The 21,431-nt window shown below is 34.4% G+C and overlaps 1 protein-coding gene across 1 annotated transcript; it reads right to left on the reverse strand.

The window, feature by feature from the left end:
- Positions 1 to 11,287: 11,287 nt before the first annotated feature.
- XIG (myosin-like protein XIG) lies at positions 11,288 to 20,949 on the reverse strand. The gene is made up of 38 exons (XM_079003861.1): positions 20,541 to 20,949; positions 19,865 to 19,990; positions 19,443 to 19,586; positions 19,207 to 19,352; positions 18,971 to 19,127; positions 18,826 to 18,884; positions 18,586 to 18,745; positions 18,253 to 18,402; positions 17,993 to 18,129; positions 17,763 to 17,909; positions 17,542 to 17,643; positions 17,397 to 17,454; positions 17,209 to 17,310; positions 17,088 to 17,125; positions 16,854 to 16,980; positions 16,615 to 16,785; positions 16,398 to 16,529; positions 16,186 to 16,295; positions 16,012 to 16,072; positions 15,748 to 15,925; positions 15,450 to 15,655; positions 15,234 to 15,353; positions 15,050 to 15,148; positions 14,740 to 14,952; positions 14,500 to 14,639; positions 14,255 to 14,366; positions 14,141 to 14,170; positions 13,960 to 14,040; positions 13,689 to 13,859; positions 13,440 to 13,586; positions 13,164 to 13,358; positions 12,807 to 13,078; positions 12,601 to 12,700; positions 12,424 to 12,480; positions 12,285 to 12,341; positions 12,109 to 12,189; positions 11,916 to 11,998; positions 11,288 to 11,813 (listed from the first exon to the last, which is right to left on the reverse strand). Exons 1-38 carry the CDS (start codon positions 20,541 to 20,543, stop codon positions 11,699 to 11,701), a joined length of 4,587 nt encoding a protein of 1,528 aa, XP_078859987.1. The 5' UTR covers positions 20,544 to 20,949; the 3' UTR covers positions 11,288 to 11,698.
- Positions 20,950 to 21,431: the final 482 nt, after the last annotated feature.

Raw genomic sequence — 21,431 nt, forward strand, 5'->3', positions numbered from 1 at the left:
CAAAGGGGAATCACGGGTGGAGTGAAAAGAACTGGGACTGAGGCATCAGCATTCCAGGCTAACTATAATTCACAACGGGGACAGCGACAATAATTGTTGAAGCAAGCTACTCAATCGATGAATAAAGTGGAACAGAAATTCTCAAAATCAGATAATGACAAGAAGATTCGATGTTCTCACTGTCAGCGAGATGGACACAGCAAGGACGGGTGTTTCAAACTTATTAGGTACCCTGAATTGTCGAAGCACGTGCTCTTCGTTTTCAAGAAAACCTACCAAAGCTTTTTTGGGGTGAGTGTGTCTTGACAGCTACATATGTGATAAACCGAATGCCAACCAAAGTTTTGCAAGGTATCACACCATACGAGATACTTTTTAGTCACAAACCTACTTATGATCACGTGCGGGTGTTTGGGTGTTTGGCTTATTATTGAAGTACAGAGACTAAGGGTGACAAATTTGAGGCTAGGGGCAGACCAGGTTTGTTTGTTGGGTATCCTCAAGGTACAAAAGGATATCGAATATATGATTTAGAAAACAGAAAAATAATTGTTCAAACCTACTTATGATCACGTGCGGGTGTTTGGGTGTTTGGCTTATTATTGAAGTACAGAGACTAAGGGTGACAAATTTGAGGCTAGGGGCAGACCAGGTTTGTTTGTTGGGTATCCTCAAGGTACAAAAGGATATCGAATATATGATTTAGAAAACAGAAAAATAATTGTTTCTAGGGATGTTCGATTTCTAGAAGAACAATTTTCAGTGGGATCAGATTTAATAAATGAGAATCTGCAACAAGAAGAACTTTTTGAGTTAGACAACAATGCAAGTGAAGCTCATGTTGCCCCATGTGGTGAAGTTGTATCTGACATAGACTCTCACGAAGATGATGTCACCATTGACCAAGAGGTGACACCCACTTCTGATGATGATAGTAATAATGCATCTCCTATATCCACCAGCTCTAGCTGTGAAAATAACTCCCCCACGCACACTAAATCTAAAGATGTTCATTTAGCGAGGGCTACACGAGCTCGAACACAACCCCTTCGGTTTAATGACTATGAGGTTGAATTACCCCCATCGATCAATCATGCACTGCCTGCTATCGATCGACATGCTTTTACGGTACACCCCATCTCCTCTTATGTTTCTTATAAAAAGTTTTCTAAGTCTCATAAAGCATTTTTAGCAGCCATAGTCACACACTATGAGCCAAAGTGTTTTAAGCATGCAGCTAAAGATGAAAAGGTGGCAGGATGCAATGATCAAAGAAATAAGTGCTTTAGAAGCAAATAAAACTAGGAAACTTGTTGAGCTACCACCGGGTAAACGTGCCATTGACTCTAAATGGGTATACAAAATCAATTTTAAACCAAATGGGGAGATAGAACGCTACAAAGCAAGGCTTGTCATGAAAGGATACACACAACTGGAAGGCATGGACTACCATGACACATTCGCTCCGGTTGCCAAACTCATCACTGTCAGAATTTTACTAACCTTGGCGGTCAAAAATAATTGGATCCTACATCAGTTAGACGTAAATAATACATTCTTACATGGAGATCTATAAGAAGATGTGTACATGAAGATTCCTCAAGGTTTTGGCAAAGAAGGTGACACGAGAGTTTGCAAGTTGGATAAGTCTTTGTATGGCTTAAAGCAGGCTAGTAGGAACTGGTATCACAAGTTCACCTCAGCGTTGTGAGAACTTGATTTCCATCAATCATATGCGGATCATTCATTGCTCATTCATCGAAATAAAGAAGTGTTTGTGGCAGCATTGATATATGTTGATGATGTGATCATTATAGGTAATGATTATAAGAAGATTGAGAGTACCAAGTCAAGTTTCCATGCTCGGTTCAGCATCAAAGATCTAGGGAGTCTCACGTACTTCTTGGGGATTAAAGTGTCACGTATACAAGAAGGTCTAGTACTTAGACAACGGAAATATACTACTGACAAACTAGATGATGTTGTTATGCTTGGGTGTCGTCCAAGCAAGTTCCCAATGGAACAAAATTTCAAACTGGACAAAGGTGATAAAGAAGAGAAAGTTGATGCTAATTTGTATAGGCGATTGGTTGGAAGACTACTTACTTACAAGCAACACGACCAGATATTACATATTCGGTTAATGTTTTAAGCCAATTCATATCTGATCCTCGTCAAAGTCACTGGAATGCAGCCTTGACAGTTTTGCGTTATCTTAAAACTACTTTAGGACAAGGCATTCTTCTTCCAAAGGATGGACAACCAGAGTTGCTTGCTTACAGTGACTCTGACTGGTCAGGTTGTCCCTTCTCTAGGCGTTTAAGAACTGGTTATTTGTTAATGTTGGGTGGTGCACCAGTATCATGTAAGTCTCGCAAGCAATCAGTGGTCTCTCAGTCTTCTGCAGAAGCGGAGTATCGTGCCATGGCGATTACGGTCAGTGAAATCTTATGGTGTGACAACCGTCAATTTTCGGTCAAGTCAAAGTCAACAAAAGACAACAAGTCAAACCGGTCAACCCAATTTGCCGTGAGTACTAGAGTTTACGTTAAGTAACTTCTAAACAACTCTCTATTCTAATGAGAGATCATAAATCGAAAAGTGCGTTCACCTAAATCTCCTTAACCTGAAACGATGGTACGTAGAAAGCCAAACCGATACGACAATGTTACATACTCATCGGGAGTATGCAAGATCCCTAATCAAGGCTTAACTGGGTTTAAGGACCTTGCAGTGCGTGGCCGGACACTCAAAAAGGTCACCAGTGAAACCTCTCCCACATATCTCTAAGCATGTGAAACCTCTCCCACATGTCTCTAAGTATGTGAAACCTCTCCCACATATCTCTAAGTATGTGAAACCTCTCCCACATATCTCTAAGCATGTGAAACCTCTCCCACATGTCTCTAAGTATGTGAAACCTCTCCCACATATCTCTAAGTATGTGAAATCTCTCCAAGTATGTCAAATCTCTCCCAAATCTCTCTAAGTATGTGAAATCTCTCTCACATATCTCTTTGTATGCGAAATCTCTCCAAGTATGCCAAATCTCTCCCAAATCTCTCCAAGTATGTCAAATCTCTCCCAAATCTCTCTAAGTATGTGAAATCTCTCTCACGTATCTCTTCGTATGCGAAATCTCTCCAAGTACGTCGAATCTCTCCCAAATCTCTCTAAGTATGTGAAATCTCTCTCACATATCTCTTTGTATGTGAAATCTCTCCAAGTATGTCAAATCTCTCCCAAATCTCTCTAAGTATGTGAAATCTCTCTCACATATCTCTTTGTATGCGAAATCTCTCCAAGTATGCCAAATCTCTCCCAAATCTCTCCAAGTATGTCAAATCTCTCCCAAATCTCTCTAAGTATGTGAAATCTCTCTCACGTATCTCTTCGTATGCGAAATCTCTCCAAGTACGTCGAATCTCTCCCAAATCTCTCTGGGAACGAGGAATCTCTCTCAAATCTCTCTCGAAATCTCTCCCAACTTTCTATAATCACTCGGGGCATCCCGACCCTCGAATTTGGCGAAAATAGCCCAAGAACGGAAGTCTACGCGAAAAACGGACTTAAGGAAACGAACCCTCTGAACCGAAAGTACTATTCATGAACCGAACCGAAAGCACTATTCATGAGGGTCCGAACCGAAAGTACTGTTCATAAGCTGAACCGAAAGTACTGTTCATCCGAACCGAACCATGCAAGGAGGAAAGGTCCGAACCGAACCATGCAAGGAAGAAGGGTCCGAACCGAAAGTACTGTTCATTACTGTTCACAACAGTACCTTCGGTTCTAGCCTGCCTCGGACCGAACCTCTACCTTCCGCTTCTCGCCTTCGCTTCGGACTGCATCGCTTCGGACCGAGCTTGTTCGCCTTTCGCCTCCCCGCCTCAGCCACCCGCGTCCAAACCTTCGCCCAGAGAACCGAGCCTCGGCCGAGATCCGAAGGGTCTCGCTGGGCAGCTCGGATTTCGCCTATTTTTACATATTTTTGCATTTTAAACCCATTTCTAATTATTTTAACATGGGATTTTCACCCAAAACTTTATTTTTAATTATAAGACCCCTAAATTAATGATTTAATCACATTTTAAGGGTAAAATCTTATTTAAAAAGGAGTTGGTAAAGTACAAAAAGAAGAAGTGTTGACCTTACCTTAGTTATGACGCAAGCAACCCCCTCACCCACTCCATGACAACCCACACTCCTCCCCACCATACCTTGTACTTTTTACCTCCCTCACAAGCCACCTCCATGCTTTGAGGGCTGGATAATCATCCTCTCTCCTCATTTTTCTTTCATTTGTTCTCATTTCACAAGAAGATCAAACTCCTTTCTCTCTCACTTTCTCTCTCTAGAAATCCAAGATTCAAGGGCTGATCTTGAGAGTTTCCTCCACCTTTGGTAAGCATAATCCATTTCCTTTATGATTACCTCTATTATTTCCACTCAAATCATGGATATCTTACACAAACTCCATTATATTTGTGTTAGAGCTTCGAATCTTCAAACGGTTCTTCTAGTGTTCTTGGGTTGAACACTTCTCTTCTTCATCACTTATCTACTGAAATCACACAAGGTGAGTTCATACCCCTACATTTTCACGTTTTCTCAAGTTTTTAGGGGGGGAATACAAGTTAAAATGCTTAGAACATAACTACATTCTTCTAACAGCTTTCATCAGAAAAGTTTCACTCCATTCACGGACTGTTTTGGACATCTTAAATATTTTTGTTTTCAAAACTGTTTTAGGTGCATGTAGTTCCACTTCTTAGCTTTAAAATGACTACTTGCACATCTCCATACGATTTTTCTACAATTTATGGTGATTTTTACAAAACCGCCTATCATTTCAAACATCAATCCGGACCAGTCTGTGATTATGGACTTTTTCACCCAAGTTAGAGATCATTAAAAATTATAATAAAAATTATGAACAAACTAGACTCATTTTCCAAACTCTCAGAAGTTACAGAACCTGATTTGGACATTTTATGATTTTTCTACAATTTTTCCAATATCAGTTACAGAAAAGGTTATTAACAGAAAAACACAATAAATTTCATTTCACCTTGTAACATGTCGAGCAAGGTATACATCGTTAGTTGATTATGTGTAGTTGCAATATATGACAAATTTTGTATTCCTACATAGACATACATCAGAAAACACATGGATTTACATCTTCACAAGTATGACAAATATATATATATATATATATATATATATATATATATATATATATATATATATATACGATACTACGAGGCTATATCCATTAAAATATAAATATTGATAAATTATGACAAGTAAGGCCTATGCTCATTTCCCACGAAATCAATCGATAAACTATAATAGGTATAGTTTAGGGTCATTCATATAACAAACACAATATTAAAGGTCTTACACTTACATAAGAGTTATTGCCGCTATGGACGATTAAGATAATCTATAATAAGTATAGTTAAGCCATTATACCCCCACAAACGAACTCGTTAGTTATAATTGGTATAGTTATGGTAAACACATATTACAAACAATGTAATAAACTATAATAGGTATAGTTTATGTTTCATCTACTCTAGGAACTTAATTACAAGAAAGGAATTCACCATCACTTTCGATAAGCTATTCATATGCATAGTTCAGGTTCACTAATCTCTATTATTCCCCGGTGAACTATGATATGTATAGGTTATATTCACATTAACACATCATATAGGTTATATTCACATCACTTTCGATAAGCTATTCATATGCATAGTTCAGGTTCACTAATCTCTATTATTCCCCGGTGAACTATGATATGTATAGGTTATATTCACATTAACACATCATATAGGTTATATTCACATCACTTTCGATAAGCTATTCATATGCATAGTTCAGGTTCACTAATCTCTATTATTCCCCGGTGAACTATGATATGTATAGGTTATATTCACATTAACACATCATATAGGTTATATTCACATCACTTTCGATAAGCTATTCATATGCATAGTTCAGGTTCACTAATCTCTATTATTCCCCGGTGAACTATGATATGTATAGGTTATATTCACATTAACACATTGTATAGGTTACACTCACCATCACCATCACTTTTGATAAGCTATTCATATGCATAGTTCAGGTTCCCTAATCCCTATTACTCCCCGGTGAACTATGATATGTATAGGTTATAATCGCAATAGATTTTCATATGGTTAGACTTCAACTATAATCGTTGAGCGTATATGCTTGAGTCATACAAGAATTTAGTCTGGATTGGCTTGGAATTGGTGGTGCCCGCCTTATCTCCTGTTCCTTGTTTGGTTGTGGACCTAGGGCGGACCCATTACATTCGACGTTTTATCTAACCTAAATCTTATATAACTTATATAGGCTGGACAATTATAGGGGAAATCTACGGGTAAATCTAGAATACATCAACGTATCATTTAGGATTATTCTGTTTACACTTAACTAAGAAAATATTGGATTTTCTGGAAATCAAACTTCATTGATTTTAAGAAGGAAAACGGTTTCTACTCCAAACAAAACTCTTATGAACTCACCAACTTAATTGTTGACACTCTTTTTCAAAACTACTTGTATTCTCAGGAAATCAATGAAACAGGAAAACTTCAGCGCTTTGAGGATGGGACGTTAAACCGTCAACAATTTATTTTTGTCATCATATTGTAATTGATTTTGAAACATGTAAACATATACTTTGATGTAACTTTTTCAATTATACTTATGATGGTTGTATTTACTTTGAGCATTATTATACACGTTGTTGTGATACTGTACATGAAGTCCTCCACCCCTGGACGTTTCCGCCATCCTTGGTTTGGGGGTGTGACATATGGGTTCAGTGGTTACTTTCTGAAGTTGGAATTTGCATTGACAAGCCCACTCCACTCTTGTGCGACAATGAGTCTGCTCATCATATTGCACACAATCCGGTTTTTCATCAACGAACTAAACACGTTGAAATGGATTGTTTTTTCGTTCGGGAGAGAGTGGAGTCTAAAGAAATAGCTCATGTCCGTGTTGCTACTCAAGCTCAGCTGGCGGATTTGTTTACCAAGCCTCTTGGTTCTGACAGGTTATAGTCACTACTTGTCAAGTTGAACATTTGAAATATTCATGTGTCAACTTGAGGGGGAGTAAAGGATTTGGTGATTATCCGGTTATTAGATTAGCATGGTTTATTTAGTTCTTATCTTTATTTAGATAGATATCCTATTTGTTAGTAATTGGTAGTTAGCTTTTTTTTATCAGACTATATATGTAGTCTTCGTTTGTAACCTGAGAATGAGATAATGAATACCAATTAAAGTCAGCTTATACTAATTCTTTATATATATATATATAGGGTTAGGTTATTGTGTTCTAACTATCTATTATGTGCATGTAGGATTGATTATGAACCAATCATTTTAGTTATTTAAGAAAATAATTAATAGATATTACGTGTTGAAGATATAATGAGTATTAATTAAATATTTAGCATTTAATATGCATTAATTAGTTTCTTAAAATAACAAAAATGATTGGTTATCGTTGTTATCGATCTAGGGAGGCTGAACATGGAGGATTTTCAGCCGAAGAACGTTAGGGTTTATCAATCATTGATTTTCAGTTGGCGGCTGCATTTAGGGTATATCAATCATCGATTTTCATCATCATCATCACCGCTCTCCATATTTAGCCTCTTGTCACCATTGTCAAACGCCTTATCATCGAATCCAAACTTAATTGATGTTGGTGATCTTTTTTATTAGCGATTCAATGTATAAGAAACCTAACTGGGGTTGAATACAATCATACACACACAACAGGTAATTAATGAATCTCGTTCATATTTTTTTTGCGAAGAAAGATTGAATCAGAAAGTTTCTTCTATTTTAATTTATGAATTTAACTGGGGTTGATGTTTTTAGTGTGTTTTTTTTAAATTTAGTGACCGATACTATAGTTTTGATTTGTGTTTTCTTTAACTTAGCCGAATTTGATTTTTTTTTTTGTGTTTTTTAGTGTTTTTTTCTCATGTAATACCATTCTGATAGAATATGATATCAAGAACACATGTTTTATGTAATACTTGTATTCTCACAGAATGGACAAGTTCATTTTCATAATTTTTATGATGAACAAATCAATGCTTACCATTTGGCTTGTTTTATGGTAATGGCTAACAAGTGTTTGTTGAAATGCTAAAAAAATCAAAGAATCTAACCATGTGGTATGCATTCTGTCAGAATTTCTAGAAACACATTTTTATTTTATATTTACATTCTCATAGAATGAATAGGTTTTTGTATTATGATATGGGAAAGAAAGTAATCATGGCGAACGATAGTGTAATATAGCATAATGTATTTTATGTATAAACATTCTAAAGCATAGACTGCATAAATTCATTCTGGCAGAATGTCTTTAAGAATGTATGTGAACAAGTATATCTGTTTAACTGGTAATCTGCTAGAATAAATTAAAAATCTTTAATGTCTAACACATTCTATTATAATTTCTAGTTTTATTTTTTTAGAATATACTAAAACTTTTAATATTTTAAAGTTGATTATGTTTTCTTTGTGGATATAGATTTTGAAGAGACTGTCATTGGTGTGGAAAAAGAAGAAAACATGGAGAACGAGAATATTCTAGCAGAATGCATTCTGCCAAAATGTATAAAGTGTTTTTGTTAGATTTTAATGTTTTTATTTTTATTTTTTTTACCGTTATTAGTTTTAACCTTTAAGAATAAATGTAATTCTTAAACCATTATTAATCATTTTTTTTAGAATGAATGTAATAATTGTTTAGTCTTGTTCTTTTCGAATCAATGTAATTAGTGATTCTTAAAAAATAAAATTTGTATTCTTTAAAAAATGTTATTCTTGATTATATGTTGTATCATTCTTTAAGCATGTTAATTATAAAAAATATATTGAATGAACCATATTCTGCAAGAATAAAATGAAAATATATTTACTAGTTTATGTTTGACTCCCTGTCATTCTGACAGAAAAAAATCGGTTAGTATTAGAAATTATAATAGAATTAAATTTGAATTAATTTAAAAAACTTAGATTTAAAAAAAAAAAAATTAAGTATCCCTTAAAATCCGAAAATTTCCTTTTTTAATGTAGGTTAATTGACCAAAACACTCTTCTGTTGAAATTTGTGTGATTATATGGTACATGTTACCTTATTGTAATATCATAGACCCTCAGATCATGACCATTGATTTTATTCATTCATTGGTATAGAATTGTGCTTACGGGCACACAATATATATATATATATATATATATATATATATATATATGCGAAGGTTCTATGGAAAATGCATGATTAGGGCAAGACATGCTAAAACCAATGAAAGAACTACAATACATTACTTTAGAGTAAACTACATAAATAACTTTTACAATACATTAATTATGAATAAAGAAATGAACATGTGTCATTTGATTATTGATTCTAGCATATGTTGCTCTAGGCGAGGGTTCTATTGAAAATGCATGATTAAGACAACACATATTGGAACCAATGAAAACATGACAGCACATCATTTTAGATTAAACTATATAAATAACTTCTACAGTACATTACTTATGAATAAAAAATTGGACACGTGTTACTTGCTTATTGGTTCCAATATATGTTGTCTTAGTTATGAATTTTCTATTGAACCTATATATATATATATATATATATATATATATATATATATATATATCACTCGTTAATCGTGGTCAATGGTCAAAGAGAATCTTTGCATGCAAAAATCCAAAATTCTTTACAAGTTGTAGAACCCACCAATGACCAAGCCTGTGGCCCATACGATGACTCGGATTTATGGCCAAGGTGGTACTGCCAACCTAATTATGCAAACCGCACACCATTTCATGCACCCTTAGAACAACTCCAACCATAAATCACTAAATTTGTGATTTGTTAACACTAAAATGGTGTTTGCATTCCAACCAATCACTAAAGTTGTGATTTTTAGAGGCCAAGTAGTTTGGCCTTCATATTTGGTGTGTGAAGTTATCCCAAACACTAAAATGGTGTTTTTTAAAGGTTGATTGGAATGAAAACACCACTTTATTGGCCTTTATAATTGTGTTTTAGTGGTTGATTGGAGTTGGTCTTATAGAAAACAAAACTTAAGAATAAATTATAAAATATATACTAGCTAAAAAACCTAGTTGTTGAGATTTGGTATGTAGGTGTTTGCAATATATTCCACTTGACATATCATTACACATTTGTCTTTTAAAACCATATTGTGTAAAATAATGCAAGTGTATATTATTTTTCTGATTTTCCTTGGAACCATTGCCCGTGCAAGTTGTGCTAGTATACCCCAACTACTTTTTTAGGATACCAAAAACTCGTTCGACATCCTTTTTTATTGATTCTTATTTTGCCTTTAACCTTTTTTTTTAGTTAGATGGGTATATATTTGCACAAAAGTAGCCCAAGTAGGGTATACTTGTATTGTACACCATTAACATGAAATGAGCAATTGGTTGCAATTTCATGTTCTTCTTTGTTGAATAATGACGACTGACAAAGAACACTAAGGCCGTTATTAGAGTTCGCAACACCAAAAAATGCACGTCAAAACCATAAATTTTGGGAGTTACACGTATTATATGAGGGCACAACTTCTGAACTTGATGTGGAAGAATTGAAGATGAACGCATCTGTTATACACATATTTGTCAAGTACTAAATCTAAACTATATAAATCCATTGTTTGATTTTAGAAATTTGAGAAAGTTTGATTGATTTATTACAAATTAGAAAAACGTAGATTTTCTTTTATTTTATTTTTTTCAAAAAGATAACTGGAGAATATGGTCATTAGAAGCATGGAAGACGCACATGATGCTTGGGGAAAACAACCCCGAAACCTTTTCCTGAGGGAGTTGGCCTCATGTTCCCTGCAGGAATGTGGCTCCAATGGCCTTTCCCTACTTCGAGACCATTTGCTTCAAGTAGCAAATTATTGAACTCAATCCCGAGTATAATAGTTTTCAAAAAGAATTCAAGTGTTCTAAAGGGATACCCTCAATTTAAATAGTGAGACTTACAGATCAATAATTTCCAACACAGATGTTCTCTGTCACAAAAGAATATACTAAAACAACATTTTAATAACATGTTTTTTTATAATAAAAGACTCCATCAAGAAAAGAAATTTTAACATGCATACTTAAAGGACCACGAAAGTCGCATATATTTAATTGCTCAATATTTGGTTGGTTAGTTGAAAGAATTTGAAAATCCAAATTACAAAGTACTTTCCATATAAATTTGTGTAGCTGATGATATGATATATTTCATTACAAGAAGTGAAAGTGTAGAATATAAAAACCCAGACATTTGACCAGATAACATAACAAAACGAATACCCCTCTCCTATCTCGTATAAAGATTAAAGAATACTGCTGACCATAGCAGAAAAACCCAAAAATATGGCATGCTAAAGGAAAGTAACAACAATGTTACAGTTTGAAAAGGGCAGAAGCGAGAAGAAAAAAAAATAATAAAGAATTGACCTTTTTACAACAATCAAAGCGTATGCTATATTTGCAAACATAAGAATAATATATTTATATATGATATGATATGATATGATATGATATGTGTGGGTGGTGGGTAGTGTATGTTCATGTTTCCGTGGCCTTTACTCGTGTAAAAATAGGAAGGCTGGATTCTCAATGAGTTCTAGTGCTGGTTTCACATCTGCAAACTCTTTTACTTGCAGTGAACTTGACAGATCATCAACAGAGAAAGGTATGCTGCAATTCAATTCAATTAAAAAAAATGGATGTTAATTAATTCATCTAATCAACTTATTGAGAACATGACTTAATTTGATAAACTATAGGTGTAAATTTTACCTGGAATTGTCATCAAGTAAAAATGAACTGCTGGCAGCACTGTTGGAGTCCTCTGTCATCAATACCCGCATGCTTGAAATCACCTGTTTTTTTTATTAAAAAAAAAAAAATGAGACAGATAATTTATATATAGAAATAGCCTAATCTATCATAATTCTCGAAAATATAGAATTTTTTAAAATTAATAACTTACATCTGGGGATACACTTCGGGTGTTATAATTGTCGTCCCAGTAAAGCGTGCATATTCTATACAACTGCTGGACACTTAGAATCTGGTAATAAACACCCGTATATCAATCAAATCAGTCACTTCAAAATAATATAAAGTATATCTGTGTGTGTGTGTGAGAGAGAGAGAGAGATGTACCGGGCATAGATCATGGATGATTTCGTCATATGATATTCTGTACTTTTGATGTATAACCTGAAGATGGCATCAAACATGTTAAAACAATCATATCTTGAAATAAATAAATATATAAATAAATAAATAAAGGTATACATACCAAGAACCCAACAGCTTGTCTAATGTGCTTAAGTTCATCCCAAGCTGACCCCGCATACTGCAAAAACATAACAACACTTTTCAGTAGCAAACAGAAAGTAGAGATAAGTTTACAACAATATCTCAATGATTTTATAACAATTTTATGGGAAATATATTTATATTATATTATATGTACCTCTTCTTTAGCCTGAGCACACCATAGCTCCAACTCAGCTAACCCGGCTTTCACATATTCTCCATTGCTAAAGGTACAACACTCCCGGCGCAAAAGAAGACTGGATTACAATATTAGGTGAAACAAAAAGAAAAAGTTTGATGAGTAAAATCAAGGAATATGATAAGCCAAAATTCAGAAACAAATCAAATTTGGAGTAAACTTGCCTGTTGAATAGCTGTACGTTGATGTATGAGAAAATCTGAGTAAATATTTTCTGAACAATGATTGGGGGAACCTGAAACGCAACAGCCATATATATAAGCATTCCAACATCTAATAATAATATATCAAGGAAAAAGAGGATACATACGAAATTTTCTTTCAATGTAGTGAGGAGAGTGTTGAGGCAGTCAATGATGCCTTGCCAATGATTAGATTGTGAATCTTTGCTAAAGGATCGCCCGGATCGTAGCACTCCCTTGGATGCTCGTGGTGCCTAAATTTTTTCACAGTTGCAAAAATGAATGAATCAACTCATTTAATTAACCATATGGTTTATAAGAAGAGTAAGTTTAAAGTACCTGAATACATAACGTGAGGAATGATCCCAATTCCTTCTTCAAATTGTCACGGATAATGCCATACATTTTCTCCACATATGCGGTTAACTGCTGCTTAAAAAGAAGGGCAGGGTATTTGGCCTCCACCTGGCGTACTACCTCAAGAGCTGCATTAGCTGCAGCCAGGTTCACTGTAGAGGGGGATGAACGAAATCCCTGTTTACATAATAAAACCAAATCATATCAATATCTGAATATACATTAATATAATATTAAGCATCAAATAGCAAGCAATACCATTGTCATTCTCCCAAACAGTGAAGTTGGAGGTGGAGGTTTACGAACTGAATTAGCACCATCAGATTTAATACTCCTTTGCAGTAAGAACAACAAAGTAGACGAATTCGATAACCAATATGCCATGTGTTCATTATTATCTTGATCCTGCAAAATAATTTTTTTTTACTTTTAATGAATCTAAAATAAAAAATAAAAAATAAAAAAAAAAATGAATGTTCCCTTTTGATTTTTTTCTGGAAAAAATACCTCGATGGCTGAACCAATCATCTGAATGAGACGATCAAACACGCTAGTCCTTTCGGCTTCAAAAGACTTCCATTGGATAAGGCATTTGTATATAGTAAATGCAGCTACAGGTTTTCCCTGACTGAAACCAATGTCTTTCTTAACACATTCAATAAGAGCATCAACGTTTTCCTGCAACAACAACATTTGAATGAATTATCAATATAATAATAATAATAATAATACCACTATTCAAAAGACTCAGTTGCAAAAAGAAAGGATATCATCATACATGTTGACGATCAACTGGTGGTCTTTTAGCCTTACTGTCAAATTCATTATTCAAATTCCTAGCAGCAGGTGTTTGTGTCTCCTGCAAATATTTCCTCCAGCATGGTAAGCAAAACTTCATTCAAACATTATATTAATATGACAATAGTGTACCGCATCCAGTATAACATTGCTTTACATACCTCATTTGCAAAGTGACCATTCACCATGCTCTGTTAGGAAAAATTACTAAATGGGTAAATACTTGAAGTAAAAAAAGAATAGAATGATAAAAATGAAGAGATGGATTTACACACCTTAGCTTCAGGAGTTTGTGGGTAGTCAGCCATACGTGCAGAAGTTGTAGAAAATGCTTTCTGTCGAAGAATTTGATTCTCAGATGCCATGTCAGAAACCTTTTCTTGAAGACTGAATCAAGAAATAAAATTAAAATACATATTGAGAAGCTCTGAATAAGAATTTATATATATATATATATATATATATATATATATATATATATATATATATATATATATGGTTAAAATAATTGGGCACAAACCTCTGCATGGCAGTTTTTAACTGAATAATTTTCGTCTCTGCATCCAAAGCTTGTTTCAGTCTCTCCTCACTGAGTTTATTTGTTTCTTCATACTTCTTCTCTGTATCATCAATTTTCTTTTCCAGAGAGCTAACCAAATCCTATTAATAAAAGAACAACCACATAACAAATAAAACTCAAGGCTCAAGCTCATAAAAAAGTAAATCCTGAAAATTGGCCAATAAACTTGAGCTTTCTTACCTTGAGCTTCTCATTTTCAGAAGTAAGCTTATTCGTGAGCTCATGGTCAACAACTTGGACTTCCTGAATGACAGGAACAGCTTCAACTACCTTTTTGGTAGTTTCACGTTCCTTCATGAGCAACTCTTTAGTCTCTTTGAATTGAGATTGCATATCCTGTAAAGCAGATTGTAGTTTTGCATTTTCCTGTGTTTTGGCTTCTTCCAAATCAGCCTGTAAAAAATGGTGTCATTACACATACAGTGAAAGACAAACAGATGATAGAGTTCACATAAAAGTTAAAACACAAAATCTCATTCTCTGCTCTTACCCTCATTCGCTTCTCAAGTTGCAGTCTCCATGTCAGCTCTTCAACTTGCTTTTCTAGTTTATTTTTCGCAGCTTGCAGTGCACCAGTTTCCCTTGCAGCCTACATTCCAAGAAAAAACAGAGTAACTACCAAAATCTGTTTTGTATTAACATCAAAATGTTACAGATACAGTGGAATATTTTACCATTTTAAGCTTTTTCAGTTCTTTACGAGCAACCTTTCCTCTCCACGAACATTGTATAGTAACTGCAGCCTTCTTTGCTTTCACAAAGTGCAAGCGAGCCAAAAACTTGCGACAATGGCTCTGTTGTCAAGAATTAAAGAAAGTCAAAATCAAGAATTACCATCATGTTTGACTGATGACAAACAATAACACATTTGGGGGGAAAAGTTACAAGACCTGAATAAAGATTGCTGCTTTTGTTTGCCTTCTAAAGCGAAGCTCATTACGTGCAGACATTCCTCTTAAGCCAGTTTGGATAGAAACAGCAGAAAAGTGAAGCTCCTTGTAAGCTTTCCTTGCAAGATACATTCGCAAATTTCTTTGAATCCGTATAGAAGCAGCTTCTCTTCTCATGCTTTCATAAACTTGACGAGTAAGTTGACCTGGTCAAAAAGAATTAAACATGACAGGTGTCAGATGCTTAAACTTGTCTAAGAAAGTAAATGTAAATCTGAAAGTCAACAAGAAAAAGTACCTCTGCAAATAGATTGAATTTGCAAGATAGATCGACGCAACAATATGTAACTTTTTCTAGCAATATATGAACGGACTTTTCTTTGAATGATGCTGGCTGATCTACCTAACACCTCAGTCCTGCGAGCATCCAGCTCAGCCATCTGTCCAGCTCTTAAAAACACCTTTGTTTTACCAATCTGCATAAAAAAAAGGATTCTTGAATTTTAAGATTCTGTATGCAGAAAAGCTTCCAACAAATGGAATTGCAGACTTGCAGTCCTACCTGATACCCTTCAAGTCCAACTTTTTCAAGAAGCCTCTTGCAAGCAAGGACTTCATCGTTGCTATCATAAGTCATTTACAAGGATAGTTTTAGCTCAGTTTATTCATCTCATTAAACAATTGAGTTATCAGAAACAAAAATAATAATAAATAAATAAATGATCTTTCAACTTACTTGCCATCCAAGACTTCAGGAGCCAGAATGCCAAACCGATCAACAAACTCAACAAACGGTTTTCTGGTGGGATATCCAGCACAACTGATCCTGATAGCCTCCAAGACTCCCTGAATTAAACATTGTGTATCAATTAAATATATATACAGAAACATGAAATACAAAAAATGAGTGGAAGAAAAATGATGTGTCATTGTCACGCACGTACTTACCCCACATCGAAGTTGTTGTAGAACATTATGGTTTTCAAAGATAGCAGGCTTGAGAAGATTGTTGGGCTTTACACAACGTATGTAATGAGGCTCTGTTGAACTCAAAGTTTCAAGCAGTTGTTGCAGTTGTTGCTGAAACGAAAAAGAAAAAAGAAACAATTATTCTGTGTGTTTGCAATGGTGTTTAAGAGGGGAAATTGAGGGTGAGAGATCATACCTTGAATCGTGTACCAATTGAAGAGAACTTTGATGATTTGGAGGATTCATCAGATGAAGTTGGAAACAAACTTGCAACGAAGGAACAACTTGAAGCACTCAAGAGCGCTTGATGTTCAGCAATGACATAATCTTTGTTTTTGTCAAGAAACAACTCCGTTTGATATGTGACCTAAAAATACAATTCAAATTCATGATTTCTCAAAAAACCAGAAAGTGTTTATTCTTAAAAGAACTTACATCTCCAGCATAATGACAAATGGTGAAGTCAGAACGAGCCAACTTTGGCTTGGTGAAACGCTGGTGGTTCTTAAATGTTTGATAAAGCTTTTGTGCAAATGTTTCATGTGTTGATCTAGGAAACATACTGCAGAAACACAAGTGGTTGTTTAGTGTTTACAAAATGCCATAATTATATCTTTTTATATAGAATCCACATCTTGACACAACTGTTTCCTATGTTTGACTACTTACCAAGCTTCATCTAGAAGAGCTATAATGCCACCAGGTTTCTATACAAAAGAAAGAAAATGCATCAGAGCTGAAATGATATGAACATTGCTTAGATACTGATTTTAGCATATAAACACCAAACCTTCTCAATGAGATCCAAGATATCTTGGTTGTCAATAAACTCAATGTAGCTCCAGTTGATTTCTTCTTTTGTATACTCTTCTTGCTCCATTTTGAAGACATGCTGCAAAACAAAAATAGCTCACCGGATAACCATGTGTAATACACAAGTATTTATATTTCAGCAATGAACTTGGAAAAGATTTATACCTGATTGAAATGTTGTTGGAGTTTCTCATTTGTCAGATTGATGCAAAATTGCTCGAAGCTGAAAGAATCCACATTTGGAATAAGATATTATGCCACTTGGCATAACTGGTCAACTATGAAAACAAAAGGCATACCAGTAAAGCACCTGTTTGTCTTAAAACTCTCGAATCCGTAAATGTCCAGCACTCCGATTATGTATTTCGAGTCTGGATCTTGACCAATTGAGTTATTAATCCTATCAACAAGCCTGCAATGCAAATTGGATAATATAATTATAGTTAAAAGTACATAACTTTAACATAGCTATCGAAGCTGTTGAAAATGTAGTTAAGTCAGCATGAAATCATGAAACAAAGTGAAGCTTACCAGTCAAATAATCTTGAGTAAACAACTTTTGCTAATGCATCTCTACTGATAGCAGCAGCTTCTGGATCCAGCCATTTGGTGATAGTCTCATCACGTGTTACAATTACACGTTTGCATAGAGAATCCTCTAAAGATTTCACATCACACCTGAACAAATCTTTAGCTTATTAGAACATTTACTAGTGCTTATCACTCTCAGTTAAATTTGTGTAATAAATTTGGCCACTCACATGAACAGCTCTGCAGCAGTTTTTAGATGAAACCAAGATTTTTCATCTTTGGGTGTAGATGAATCCATTTCCTTTCCTTTTGTAAACTCTATGTTCCCCAGATGAAGAATTGCAGCCACAACTCTAAAAATTCCATCCTGTAGAAAGAAATAATTATTAAAAAAAAAATAAAAATAAAAAAAAAAAAAAAAAAAAAGTGGAAGGTAACATGCGGTTGGTTAAACCAAACTTTTGCTTTTTGAGTTATTATTTAAACTTACCTGCTCCTCAGAGTGAATTCCAACAACATCCATTGCATTCTTTGTAGCAATGTATTCTTTTCTTTCATCTAGCCCATCTATCTGGTAGCAGTTTGATTGATTAAGATAATGAAATGTCTTTGGATCTCCCACTTTGTATCTTTTTAAATCCTGGAAGCATAATGGATATGAGTAATACAGAAAACACACCAAATAAGAAGATTCAAGAGAACATTTTAAGAAAATAAAGCAGAGATATGTCGAAGATGATACAGTCTGTAAGCATATTTTATATTTTTGTTCACAAAATGAATGCCAAAAAATAGGGTCAAATAGGGTCAAACCCCATTTTACCTCAGGTGGTGCAGCACAAAGCATGTAGAAGCAATGATAATTCCTCTCAGGATCAGATAGTTGACAAACACGAGATCTTTCCAACAAATATGTTCTGATAGCAGCCCCTGATATTCTTCCCTTCTCATCAAACTGAATCTCCACAAACTTACCAAAACGACTGAAGCAATAGCAATAATTAGATACCACTAACTAATGTACAACATGGTAGAACTTTAAAGAAGAAGAGGTTATTCCCACCTTGAGTTATTGTTTCTGACAGTTTTCGCATTACCAAAAGCTTCCAACACAGGATTGGACTACAACATGAAGAAAGCATAAAAATATTATGATCCATTATAAATATCTAGTAAAAAAAAAGTTTATAAATGTAAAGAGTAAACACCTCCAAGACTTTTTGTTCAACACTCCTTCCATCAGTTGACGCTCTACCTCCCATGTAAGCAAGATAACGCATGAGCTGTTTTGTGCTTTCAGTTTTACCAGCTCCACTCTCTCCACTAACCAAAATTGACTGACTTATCCCTTCATTGATCATAACTCTGCACCAAATCAATTGATTTTTTTTCACTTATTGTGATTCCATAATCAACATACCACAATATGATTGTGAAACAGTACCTGTATGCTGCATCTGCAACTGCAAAAGGATGGGGGCTCAATTCCCCAAATGCTGCCCCTTTGTATTGTGCCATCATATGGCTATCATACAAATGTGGCAATCTTGTGAAAGGATTTACAGCTATCAATATACTCCCTGTGTAAGTCTGGTAGCAATAGCACCATTTTAAGTTCATTAGCTTCGATTATGTGTCTGAGATGTTTATATTAAAAGAATAGGTCATAACAGAACTCACATATATCTCATTTATATCGTATCTAGATCTTAAGTTAGCAAGAACCCCTGGTTCATGCAAATAAGCAAGCTTTGTCATATCATCCACTCCACATGGTGGTGCTTCGGCATCTTTAGGATATACATGTGATGACTTGGCAACAACCTATAATAGAATGAAAAGGAAACAATTATAAACATAACTAGACAAATACAATGCCTCCATTTCTCATGTGCAAACAAAAGAGTTTGAAGCATTGCAAAAAGACAAAGTATACAAGAAAAGACAAAGCTCTCCTTGACTGATCTTTCAATCATCCAATGGGATAACAAAGACAAATGACATAAAAACTCAACAAGCAGGTTATCATTAAATTTTCAATGATAATGTCAACTCAAAATATATTTAATATAAGAAGCTAGAAGTTAAGAAACAATACTAACCGTCTTTCCTGAAGTAGAAGCAATCTTGATGTTTTCACCAGTAACCTCAATAACTTCCCCATCTATCCAAGCCTCGTCTGGATCCTCCACCCAAACAAGTGATCCAACCCCTACACTGACTGCAGCCTACATAAGGTACCAATATGTTTTGAAGTTAGGGATACTTCTATAAGATATTCCCACAAATTTTGTTAAAGAAGTTGGTTCCTTACATCTCATCAGTTATAAATTCAATGAAATGACAACAAGGAAAAAGCATATGCTAACAGGATCAACAATGTAGATGGATTTAAATATAAAAAAGACGCATCCATCATCATATGAGCTTCACATTTAACCACCTAACGACAGAAAGGTAGTTCAGCATCCAGAGCACCCTAGGTCCAAATCTAAAATATGCATAATTTTGACCAACTCTACAGAATTCTAGTCATCTATAGATATTAATCAAGAACCATTCTTTTCCCCAGAAAAATAAAATTATTTGAAAAAAAGGAACATCTTTAAACGAATTAATCGTTACTAAATATAATAAAGAGCTGAAATAGACATCTATTAAACACAAAACACCGACATTTCATACCAAACATTTTTTTAAAAACGTAGATCGTAATTAGCTACAAGTTTCAAGTAAATACTGCTAACTAGTTGAATGAATATTCAGAATAACACATACCATTTGCAGTTAAACTTGGATCAGATCGGGGAAACGGCAGCGCCTGAAATCACTTCAATGTAACAACAGATCAACTACAGCTTCTACCTATGCTTCATTAATTAAATTTAACAAGCTAATACACAAATCAACGAGTATATCCCTTCCAAGCAGCTTAATCCGTAAAAAGAACAATAAATTGATCCGATGTTCGTACAAATCGAATAAGAACAGTGAAAAATCAGGCAGCAGAGCAGAGATCGAGTTGATTGACGGGCCGCTGCCGAATATGGAAGTCGGATTCTTGAGATTTTTAAGGAAAATGGGATCCCTAAGTTTTCGTGTTTTGTTGATGAAAGGCGACTGTTTCTTTTCTTTTCTTTTCTCTTCGCTTAGCTGGGGTTCCCTCCCACGTCGTTCGGAATTGCTCTAAATTCTAATTTTCATCATATAAAATTACAATTTATATTATACTATTATTAGTTTACTTTAAAAATTATAATTATATTTGTGAAAATCGTTTCCAAATATATATTTTTGAAAATCAAAATCGAAACGTATGTACTTTTCGTTCAAGTGCAATTTGTCAAATAGAAAAGCAGATACTCAAATGATCTTTTTAAGTTATATATGCTAAAGATATATATAACCCCCCCCCCCCCTATTATAAATTAGATATCGTAATAATGCAAATAATTATTAATTTAAATATGGCAATTTCAACTCATTGTTTTGATAGGGCTAATATTATTCATATTTTATCTCAAATTTATCAAATGGTATCATTTAAAAAAATTAACTATAAATAAAAGAGGTAGAATGGATTATGACTCATCTAAAAATGCATATATATATATATATATATATATATATATATATATATATATATATATATATATATATATATATATA

Source organism: Lactuca serriola, chromosome 5, assembly GCF_051521515.1.
Source record: "Lactuca serriola cultivar US96UC23 chromosome 5, Lser_US96UC23_V15, whole genome shotgun sequence".
NCBI lineage: Eukaryota > Viridiplantae > Streptophyta > Magnoliopsida > Asterales > Asteraceae > Lactuca > Lactuca serriola.

What these genes read in the sequence shown, in the direction of transcription:
- XIG (XM_079003861.1), bottom strand. An exon ending in ATGGTCACTTTGCAAATGAG is followed by an intron (nt 14,041 to 14,140) that starts GTATGTAAAGCA and finishes AAATATTTGCAG; the next exon opens with GAGACACAAACACCTGCTGC. An exon ending in GACAAGCTGTTGGGTTCTTG is followed by an intron (nt 12,342 to 12,423) that starts GTATGTATACCT and finishes TGCCATCTTCAG; the next exon opens with GTTATACATCAAAAGTACAG.